The 11,963-nt window shown below is 38.9% G+C and overlaps 1 protein-coding gene across 8 annotated transcripts in view; it reads right to left on the reverse strand.

The window, feature by feature from the left end:
- The window catches only part of FBXW11 (F-box and WD repeat domain containing 11), a 150,659-nt gene that overhangs the window by 87,632 nt on the left and 51,064 nt on the right, over positions 1-11,963 (reverse strand). For 5 of the 8 annotated variants that reach the window (XM_032260343.1, XM_032260340.1, XM_032260344.1 and 2 more), the window contains one exon: positions 10,899-11,000. The exons of the other annotated variants lie outside the window; for them this stretch is intronic. In XM_032260343.1, coding sequence (XP_032116234.1) covers positions 10,899-11,000 — 102 coding nt within the window. The remainder of the gene's footprint in view (positions 1-10,898; positions 11,001-11,963) is intronic. 8 annotated transcript variants of the gene reach the window in all.

The raw sequence follows: 11,963 nt of genomic DNA on the forward strand, positions 1-11,963 counted from the left end.
GTGGCTCACGCCTGTAATCTCAGCATTTTGCAAGGCCAAGGCGGGCAGATCACTTGAGCTCAGGAGTTCAAGACCAGCCTGGTCAACACAGGGAGGCCTCATATCAATTATCAGGAAAAAAACAAAGTCCACTTCCTTTGACTCAGAATTTTTTCAATGAATAAGATAATCTAAGAAATTAAGCATGAACATACACTAAAATTTAATGTCCTTAATGTCCATTAGTAAGAGACTGACTAAATTATTGTCTACCCAGACAATGAAACTGCAGTTACTAAAAATGTACCAACCTGGGGAACACAGGGAGACTCCATCTTTACAAAAAATTTAAAAATTAGCCAGGAGTGGCTGGTGTGGTACCTGTGATCCCAGATACTTGGGAGGCCAAGGTGAGAGGATTACTTGAGGCTGGGAGGTTGAGGCTGCAATGAGCCTTGTTCCACCACTGCACTCTAGCTTGGGCAACAGAACAAGACCCCGCCTCAAAAAAATAAAAATTTTATTTTTAAAACTAAAAATGTAGACCTATGGTTACTAACATGAACCACATTGCTCACACCACTCAATTTTAAAATTGGGTTATAATTAAGTGCATAGAGTATAAGCCTATATAAAAACAAAAAATATATATTTTAATATATTTATATATATATATACACACTATATAATACACACACATGCACGCACACACAAAATGAGCACTGTATACAAAATGTCTATCTACATATCTACATAGAAACAAAATGTCAGAAGAAAACAAAGAACAGATACTAAATGAAGTGAGATTAAGACTGACTGGTTAATTTCTTCTTCATACTTGTCCGCTGACTAAAATCTTTGCCATTAAAAAAAAAAGTGTTACTAGCCAGGCATGGTGGCTCACACCTGTAATCCCAGAACTTTCGGAGATCAAGGCAGGAAAAGTACTTGAGCCCAGGAGTTCGAGACCAGCCTGGGCAACATAGGGAGATCCTGTTTCTATTTAATTGAAAAACAACAACAAAAATCAAACCCAAAAAATGTTACTTTCATAAACAGAACAAAGAGTAAATATAAACCAACAGAAATAAATAAAACCAGCCCTCTTATAAGCAACATAATAAACGTCTGTAGTATCAGGTACATGACATCATTTTTGTTCAAGTAAAAAGACATTTTTTAATGTGTTCTGAATTCCATTTATCCATGTCCCTATCCTCAAGTTAGACTATGGAACTGTAATCTATCACACACATTGTTTTGGAAACCATAAATTATAACTGTTAGTAAAGCAAGGTATAGTTTTCCCATAGCACAGGCTCTCTTCAACAGGGAATGTGATTTCTTAGTGCTAGTACTATGTGCCAGGCATTGTGCTGTCATTAAAACTTTCTCTAAAATATTAATTTATTTGCTGTTCTTCTGCTGCTTCAAATTCTCATATCACCAAGTCATCCTCACTGTTTTCGGAAAATATAACATGGAAATTTCAATGCATAGGAATAATGTTGGGCACTGAACTTTCAAAGTCTGTATCATCATTAAGACACTTTCAAACTAGTACTACGTATAAAAGACAGCATGATACAGTTGTGGACCATGAGCTTACAAAGGCTGATGGCTGATAATAATAATAGGAAGGTGAAGAAGAATAAAAGCTTGAACAAGGCTTCTGTGACTGCACATCATTAGACACAAGGAAGTGAAACATGTACGTATGAGATCAAATCAATGAAAAAAACACTAGATCAGTAAATAGTATGCAGAAAACTGGTTGGTCATTTAGAAGAAATGTGCATCCCTAATTCACAGCATATTGCAAAATAAGTTACAGAGAAAATCAAAGATTTAAATGCAACATATAATGCTAAAAAACACAAGAATATTATTAAAATATAACAAGTATAGCCACATAAAAAGTAAACTTTTTTTTTTTTTCCAAAACTTTCAGCATGGTCAAAACCCTTATTAAAAAACTGAAAGGCAAATGTCAAACTGGGAGAAATATTTGCAATAAGTAACAGTTCGTATATTTAATATATAAAGAGTTCCTACAAATCAGATATTTTAAATGACGCTGTCAACAGAAAAACAGAAATGGCCAATGAATATTTTTATGTATACATATATTCCATCTCATTAGCAATTAATTAAATGTACATTATAATAACAAGATATCATTTTTGAATTTTCATCCATCAAAATGTCAAAGAACTACAAAATTAAAATATTCAATGTCATCTGGAGTATGTGAAAAGGGAATCTCTGGTGTGCTGCTTTTAAGAGTTAATTTGACCCAGCTTCTCAAAAGTACAAGCTAGCAACCTAAATGTGCACAGTATCTTACCTAAGAAAATGATCACAGACGTATACAAAGACTTAATTACAATGAAGCGTAACTGCACAAGGCTTAAAATGTCTCAAAATTAAAGGCAGTCTTAATATAGAAGGAAAATTTTCTGAAAATTACTAATATATCTATTAAATGGAATATTACACAATGATTTTAAATGACAGGAAATCTTAATTCATCATGTTACTATTTGCCAGTTTTTATTTATTGACTTTGAACAAGTATGTTATTTTTAGTAATAATTTTAAAGTACACCTTAAACATTTTAAATTATATTCAGGAGTTATAGCAATGCTTGGAATATAAACAGGTCTATTCTCCATGAAAGCAATTTAGCCATAAGTATCAAAATAAAGCACTGTTCACTTTAGATAAATCACTGAGCTATATACTTAAGATTTCTAAACTTTTCTATACATACTTTATACTTCAAAAATGAAAAAACAATTAAAAAAACACCTGTACTCTCGCCTCTACCCCCAAAATCTAGGGATGATAAAAGTACCATTCACGAAAGAGTTAGACTTTACTAATCTGGGGACATGTCTATAATATAATGTTAAGTAAATAAAGCAAATAAGTGACGTTGCATTGTGATTTTTCTAAGGTAAGCCCATTTTTTTCTATTTAAAAAAAAATGGCCAAGCACGGTGGTTCACACCTGTAATTCCAGCACTATGGGCAGCCAAGGCAGGCGGATCACCTAAGGTCAGGAGTTCAAGACCAGCCTGGCCAACATGGCGAAACCCCATCTCTACTCAAAATAAAAAAAAAAAAAAAAAAGCTGGACGTGGTGGCACACACCTGCTGTGGTCCCAGATACTCAGGAGGCTGAGGCAGGAGGACTGCTTGAACCTGGAAGGCAAAGGGTGCAGTGGGCCCAGATCATGCCACTGCACTCTAGCCTGAGCAACAGAGTGAGACTGTCTCAAAATAAATAAATTTTAAAATTTGTTTTAGGCCGGGCGCGGTGGCTCAAGCCTGTAATCCCAGCACTTTGGGAGGCAGAGGCGGGTGGATCACGAGGTCAAGAGATCGAGACCATCCTGGTCAACATGGTGAAACCCTGTCTCTACTAAAAATACAAAAAATTAGCTGGGCATGGTGGCGTGTGCCTGTAATCCCAGCTACTCAGGAGGCTGAGGCAGGAGAATTGCCTGAACCCAGGAGGCGGAGGTTGCGGTGAGCCGAGATCGCGCCATTGCACTCCAGCCTGGGTAACAAGAGCGAAACTCCGTCTCAAAACACACCAAAAAAAAAAAAAAAATTTGTTTTAAAATGAGGGAATTCCCATAGTTGTCAGATTGCATATCCTCCTATGAACAAAGAGAACAAATATACAATGACAGACAACAAAATGTTAACATTTGTTTCTTAGTGGGGAGGAAGGGATTGGAAGGGAGAGATAATTAAACTTTTCTGTATATAATTTAATTAATTGATAACAAAATACTGATATTCCTTGACCAGGCAATTGCACTTCTAGGAATTTATTCCATAGACATAATCGTGCGAGTCTAAAGATACATGTGCAATAAAATTACTGAAGTACCTGATACCCACCAAAAAGAAAAAACAATTGTAGTCGAAAGGCCCTTCAAAAGGAAAACTAGCTGCCACCGGGCTCAGTGGCTCACACCTGTAACCCAGCACTTTTGGGAGGCTGAACAGGGAGGATCACTTGAGCCCAGAAGTTTGAGACCAGCCTGGGTAATATACTAAGACTCTGTCTGTACAAAAAAACTGAAAAATTAGCTGGGCATGGTAGCACACGCCTGTGGTCCCAGCTACTCAGGAGGCTGAAGTGGGAGGATAACTTGAGCTTGGGACATCAAAGCTGCAGTGAGCCATGATCCTGCCACTGCACTTCCGCCTGGGTGACAGAGCAAGACTCTATCTCAATAAAATAAAAAAGAGAAAACTGGCTATTTTGCTGAAAGCCCTATGATGGAAAGTTCTGTTTGGTGTTACATGCTGATACGGAAAGATGGTCAATGTATGTTAATTGAAAAATAATATGTATAATATGGTTGTATTCACATTTTTTAAGCTTTAGTCTAAAAGTATAAAGGGAAACTGGTAAGTGATACTTTGGGGAGTGAGACCTGGGATCAATGAAAACTTTACATGTCTTTTTATTAATATAACCTTTAGTACCAGCCATGTTATTTTTAATTTTTGTTTTATTTGGTTTGGTTTGGTTTGGTTTTGAGATGGAGTCTCACTCCATCACGCAGGCTGGAGTAGTACAGTGGGCTCAATCTCAGCTCACTGCAACCTCTGCCTCCCAGGTTCAATTGATTCTCCTGCCTCAGCCTTCTAAGTAGCTGGGATTACAGGTGCACTCCACCATGCCCAGCTAATTTTTGTATTTTTAGGAAAGACAGGGTTTCACCATGTTGCCCAGGCTGGTCTCAAACTCCTGACCTCAAGTGATCTGCCTGTCTCAGCCTCCTAAAGTGCTGGGATTACAGGTGTGAGCCACCATGCCTGGCCTTTATTTTTATTTTCTTGAATCTTGTTTAAAAATTTTTAAATGCTAGCATGAAACAGTGGTTTGTAAAACTTTGAGGCATTTTAGATTTGCTTTTAAAATGCCCTAGAAAAAACGAATTGAAGAAACACTAAACTAAGATTAGCATAATTTTGAAAACTGAGGTAAAGTTAAATAATTCTCTTATTTCTATAAGGATAAAGGTGTTTTTGTTTGTCTTTATATTTGAGACAGAGTTTTGCTCTTGTTGCCCAAGCTGAAGTGCAATGGTGTGATCTCAGCCCTCTGCAACCTCTGCCTCGGATTCAAGCGATTCTTCTGCCTCAGCCTCCTGAGTAGCTGGAATTACAGGCACATGCCACCACACCCAGCTAATTTTGTATTTTTAGTAGAGAGGAGTTTCTCCATGTTGGTCAGGCTGGTCTTGAACTCGCGACCTCAGGTGATTCGCCCACCTCGGCCTCCCAAGGGATTACAGGCCTGAGCCACCGCACCCGGCCAGGACAAAGTTTTTAAAATGAAATCTACCTAAGAGCCTCATTATGTAGAATGGATAAATCCAAAGCTATTCTAAGTGAGATCAAAGTAAAAAGGGCACTGTGCTAGCCCCTCCTTTATCCTTCTAGCAACTCCAAAGTCAAGCTGGGGTTCCACAGAGCATTAAAAATACCACTGTTAAAGTCATGAGCAGCAGCATAATAACACAGAGAACTACACAATTTGATGGATTCCTCCCTACTGAACAGACAGGAGGAAGTAAAACCCTAAAATAGCAACAAATGTTCTCTCTAGGTGGTAGGTGTTCAGGCCACTACTAATAGAGTTTTTCTTCTTTTTCGAACTCTCTTTTGAAAATTTTCTTATAAAGAGGAAAGATGTGTTTTTTTAACCATGTATGTATACGTGTGTGTGTGTGTGTGTGTGTGTGTGGGTTGGTGTATTTTTTTTTTTTTTTTTGAGACAGAGCCTCCCTCTGTAGCCTAGGCTGAAGTGCGGTGGCATGATCTCAGCTCACTGCAACCTCCACCTTCTGGGTTCAAGCAATTCTCCTGCCTCAGCCTCCCCAAGTAGCTCAGATTACAGGCGCCTACCACCACATCTGGCTCATTTTTGCATTTTTAGTAGAGACTGGGTTTTACCATGTTGGCCAAGCTAGTCTCAAACTCCCGACCTCAAGTGATCTGCCCACCTTGGCCTCCCAAAGTGCTGGGATTACAGGGGTGTGCCACTGCACTCAGCCTATTTATGTATTTTTTAGAGCAAACCCGTGGCCTGCGGGCCCCCAGGATGGCTTTGAATGAGGCCCAAAACAAATTTGTAAACTTTCTTTAAATATTATGAGATTTGTTTTCTTTTGCAGTTTTTATTTTTTTTTTAAGCTCATCAGCTATCATTAGTGTATTTTATGTGTAGCCCAAGACAATTCTTCTTCCTATGGGGTTCAGGGAAGTCAAAAGATTGGCCACCCCTGTTTTACACATAAGGATCTTGCTCTTTCACCCAGGCTGGAGTGCAGTGGCGTGATCGTAGCTCACTATAACCTCCAGGTCTTGGGCTCAAGGGATTCCCCAACGTCAGCTCCCGGAGTAGCTAGGACTACAGGCGCATGCCACCATGCCTACCTAATTTTTTATTTTGTTTTGTAGAGACAAAATACAAAAATAATATGTTTCCTAGGGCCTTGCTATGTTGCAAAGGCTGGTCTCAAACTCCTGACCTCACAAAGCACTGGGATTACAGGGGTAAGCCACTGTGTCCAGCCAAAAATGTAGGTTTTAGTGTTTATAAAAATACTACAGATCTACCATTGAGAAACCCAAAAGGTTTACATTATCAGACGCAGAACGCTATAGGATAATCAACAAGAAATGACAAATAGCCAATGCTCATTAGAAAAGAAACAGAGGCAATGATTTTAAACAGCCATGTCTGACCTGAGACAGACAGGCTGACCCTGAACAAAAGAGGCCTTACCATATGCATGGTCTTTTAGCTAATCCTTACTTTGCCCTGGAATCCCAGACTGCAGGACTGAAATTCCCTCTTAAATAGAGAACCAGGAGCAAGTAAATTTAAAAAATGGATTTTCATCCCATCCCACCCCCCAATCCCCCGCAACAGTAAGAATCAGTTAAGAGGTGGCAATTATCTTTCTCTACCTCATAAAAACACTATAAAATTTTTAAAGATGAAGAAACTGGGGTTCAGGAAAATAAAGTAACTTTCCCAGTATCACAGAGTCATTAAGTAGCCAGGAACAGGACTAGAATTGGGGTTTGTCTGCAAAGCCAGGGTTCTTTCTACCAAGCTATCTCTCTCCTCTAAAAAAAATATCCTCTTACGTCAAAAGCTCTGGTAAGTTCTGTGGCATTCTCAGACCGCTACGGCTCACTACACCTATTAAAAGTAAAAAAAAAAAAAACCAAGAAAGGCAGCTGTTAAGAAGTTGCATTACTTACTGCCCCGCACTATATGCACTAGAGCTTGGAGGGAGGCACTCAAACTCGACTCATATGATTTTCATAGTCATTCCTAGTCATCAATCCTACCCCTGCAAATGGCTTATTACTAACACTCTCCCCCAGCTGAGGCTGCAAATGGCATTCCCAAGAAAACCTGCCAGTCTATTACATCACACTGGTGTATTAGCTTTAAATTTTTAACTACAAAAATTAAGGGAAATTTGTTTCAACCTAAAAATGGCAGTTGCAAGTTAAAATGGTGGTTGTCACTATAGACTGGTGACTAGAGCACTGGCTTTGCAGTCATCCAAATTATGTTCATAACCTAGCTCTGCTACTTCCATCAATGTGTAACCTTAGGCAAGTTAATTCGCTTCTATAATTTCATATATAAAAATGCCAGGATTGATAACTTTTCCATAAAAGATCAAATGAGATAATCCAATTCCTAGAGCCCAACACATAGAAAGAACGTGGAAAATAAATGATACATACTATTATTAACATTGGTATTATTCTCATGTCACAGGAATCTGGGCAAATCAATAATCCACATGGTTCGAACTCCTGATTATTTGCTATAACAATCAACTGGTTGAATCAGGATATCTGAGGCAAATGAAATACTGACTACAGTTCAGCTTGGTTCAGAGATACCCAATAGAGGCCCTGGCACATACCAATTCCTCAGTAAATATTCATGGAATTAAGTCTGCAGAGTCCACTCAAGAACCTCACTAGCTATGAGATTCCGGAGGGCTCATTTTGGCAAACAGAACGGCATTTGTTTTTCCTATAGAATTTAGCAGGTTTTTCTTTTCTTATTTTCAAATAAATAAGATTAATAACTAAACAGACCATATACCAGGTATCAATAGTGAGGTTTCTACAAATAAAACTAACATGGAAAACTACAAAAGCAGCTTTCCAGAATAGAGTAAAGAAAACCAGTTTGGGAATCAGGCAAGTATGCAGTTCATATGCCAGTCCTACCACTTTACAGTTATGTAAACATTATCTTTAGCCAAATAGTCACCTCAGGCTCAGTTTCCACATCAGAAAACTGGAGATAAGAACACCTGCCTCACAGGGTTGTCACAAAGCTAATATATGTGAACATGCAACAGTTGGTAATGAGTAATTTTTAAGTCTCTGGTATCTGCTTTCCCTTTTCAAAGATGGCTGAAACTGGAGTGGGTAAATTATGCCTAAGGGCAACTACTATCTTCCTTACTCCTTTTTCAAAAGGTATACTAAAATTCAGCCATATAGACAGGTCAATGGGCTCAAGTTGCAACTATCAGTGGATACACTGTGACAATTTTAAGGGGACTCTTTCATGGAACTCCACAGACTGGGTAAGAACTATGCTCCATTCTCTCCAGGTAGCCTAACTATTCCTTCTCTTCTCAGGCCTGCTTAATAGGAGGTTACTAAGAGGTGTGCAAAGGGAAAGTTATCTTTGCAATAAACCAAAGATGTAGCATATAAGCAAGAGGCCTTCTTTGAGAGCCCAAACCCAAATTAAAGCACAAAATTTTAGCACTGTTTGGAGACTGGAGGTAAAGGGGAGGAATGCTGGCATTAAAATAATACTTTAGAGAGGAAGGAAGTCTTCCAGGTTCATTAATATTAAAACATGTTTACTTTCCATTCACATGTGGAACAAAACAGAGTAATGATTTGCTAATTCCAATCAGCTGAGTACTTATTTCATTTTACTGTGCTGCATCCTCTCAATTATATACTAGCAAAAATTAAAGCCTAAGTAAACAAAATACACACCTCTAAAGACAATATTGTTCTACTCACTGAAATAAGACCCAGTCAAGGCAAAGTTTCTTTTTCTTTTTCCTCTTAAGTGAATTTCACAGAGAAAGATGAGTCAAAGAACTTTTAACAAATTTGGATTTCCATTTTCAACAAGGTAGGAACCCGTACTTCCTCCCACTCACCCCACCTCCAGAGAACTCACAATACTGTTACTAAAACATATTGAAAGATGCCTTCCATTGGCCAATTTCTTTTAACTGAATGCAATAAAAAGAATCTGCACTTCAAGACCTCATTAACAACTACAATTCTTCCCCTACTTAAATTTCCAGTTCTGGAAAAAACTGGGTCAGCCCACTAAAAAGCAACTGTAACTTTTTTTTTTCCCCCAGAAAAACAGAGACAAAAATGTATACTATTATAATAACACAAATATCCATTATATAGCATCAAGGAGTGCACATGCAATAAATAATGGCGGCCATTTCAAGAACACTTTTGTTAAAGTTACATCACATGCACAGGAGCTGCTTTTCCAAAAGTAAACATATATTCATTACACTTTGAGCCTCACTGAAGCACCCTATTCTTTTATGGTAACTCTTGTAACCCACCTTTATATACAGAATCAAAGACAACTGGGCCCTGTATTGAACCCACTCTACAGTTAATGGTGTTAGTGAGGTTCCAGTACAGTTTTCCAAAGAAAGCAATTTGAATCAATAACCACACCAGTGCTACTCAGAATGTTTGCCAATAAGCAAATAAAATGCCTGACCCCAATATGAAGAAAATTTTCCTGCTTCCTGGCTCCCCAGCTCCATTTAAGACTGTAAACATGAATAGAAAGATAACCTTGAGAACAGTAAAGTCACCCATACCATCAATAATATCCCTCTAACTCAATGCCTAATTTTACAGTTTTCCTAAAACAGGACAGTCTCAACCGGATGCCAGGAATTTAATATGGCTTTTTAAAGCTATATCAAACTGTCTGGAATGTGCAGTGATGAAAACTGAATACTGCTACTGAAACCATACTTAATTAAACACATGCTTGCTCTAAACAGAGCTTCACAAATAAAGCTCCAAGGTTTTCTTCCTTGGCTCTCTTAGAAGCCACCCCAACAAGAGAGGGTCACCAGCTGCACTCCTGCTAACAGTTCTATCCTGAGCAACCCTTTCCCATCCACCCCCAAAAAGTGTTACTTTTATCTGTGGAATTCTCTGCCGGCCTCGGCCTGGAAAACTGGGTGGACCCTGAGGACAGGTGTCAGATCTGGCCTTTAGGAGGTGGCCCAAACTGACAAGTTATTGGCAGCATAAAGCTATGATCTTTATAAACTTCAATTTGAGGCTTTATACCAGTATTGATTCCCTCCCCGCTCCTTTTTTGAAGAGGGGAGAGAAAGCAAGCCAAAAGGATGAGTTTCAAAGTAGAAAAATCACCACTTTAATTATGAAACCCTCCCAACTCAACAAAGTACTGTTAAAGGTAGCCAAATGGAAAATGTCAGGAGTTTTTGGGTTTTGTTTTTGTTTTTTTGGCACATGCACAACTATTAAAACATGAGAATTACAACCTCAAGGTGAGGGGGAAAGAGTAAAAAGCAGGAGCAGAAAAGGGGAGGACAGGGCCCAGCCAAAGACCCATTTGCTCAGAAGGGCCTCTCTTGGTACTAACTCCTCCGTGTGGGGCAGCCAGGCTGGAGGAAAGCAGAGGGTTACACAGAACATTTAGCAGACTTAACATTGGATTAAACACACTACTGCAAGTTTCAACAAATGTTCATGGCATACGTAAAAACACATTTACAACAAGAAAGAAGAGAGGCACCTGGAGACATCTGACACTGGGCATGCTCTGCAGGCAACTCAGTGCGCACATGCTCTCTACCAGGTTGGCGCAGCCTAGCCACAAAGACCTTGGCACAGAACACTGCAGGATGACAAAAAGGAAGGAAGAGAAGAAGCAGTTAGAGGCCGCAACAAATCACTCCTTCACACAGGTAACTTGAATGTTAGTTGGGGCAGGGGGTGCACCCTTGGCAGTTTGGAGGTTAGGGGTTAGGGATGGTCCCAGACAGCTTACTGAAACCTTGGGAGAGGGCCCACTTGATGTTCTATGGAAAGGAGGTTTCTGCTGCCAACCACTAATTTCTCAGGATATAGTGAACAGAGTCAAGAGGGAGAGAGCGAATATTTAAACAAAAACCCACTAAAGGGAACTGTGAAAGCTTGAGTGCAAAACAAAATTAGTGGTGAGATTGCTGACTATAATTTCATCAATGCCACAGTTTCTGGTCTATGTCACAAAACCATAATTGTCATCATTGTTTAAGAACCTACTATTTGCCCAGCACTTTACATTTGTTCTCTAATCCTCATATCACAGTGTAAAGAAACCGAGGCTCAGGGGTTAAGTGATTTGCACAAGGACATACAACAAAGGAGGGGAGAGCTAGAATTTTAAACTTTCATTTGTCTGCTACCAAAACCCACACTCTTTCTACAAGACTATGATGCTGCTGTTATGAAAACTTCGATCACCCCAACTTTTATCATGTGAGTAGTTTTACACCTTCCTAAGGTAAAATCACAGGAGACCTAGAGAATAAAGAAAAAGAACAAGAAAGATGAGTGACAGACTGATAGATAAAGGCAAAAAAGAGGTGATTAAAAATGCATCTGATTTTCAGTTTCATCCACATCTCTGTCTTCCCAAAGAAAAAACACTGGAATGTCATTTTCATTTTGGACTTTGTTTACAAAGTTCGTTTGACATGACTAAGAATTAAAACACTTTTCCCATCCTCTTCTAAAAGCTTGCTGGTTTGAAAGGGATTAAGAAAAAAGTAAAATAGGGCCGGGCGCGGTGGCTCAAGCCTGTAATCCCAGCACT

This window comes from Sapajus apella, unplaced genomic scaffold (genome assembly GCF_009761245.1).
Source record: "Sapajus apella isolate SASKATOON/1434 unplaced genomic scaffold, GSC_monkey_1.0 scaffold117, whole genome shotgun sequence".
NCBI classification, from domain to species: Eukaryota; Metazoa; Chordata; class Mammalia; order Primates; family Cebidae; genus Sapajus; species Sapajus apella.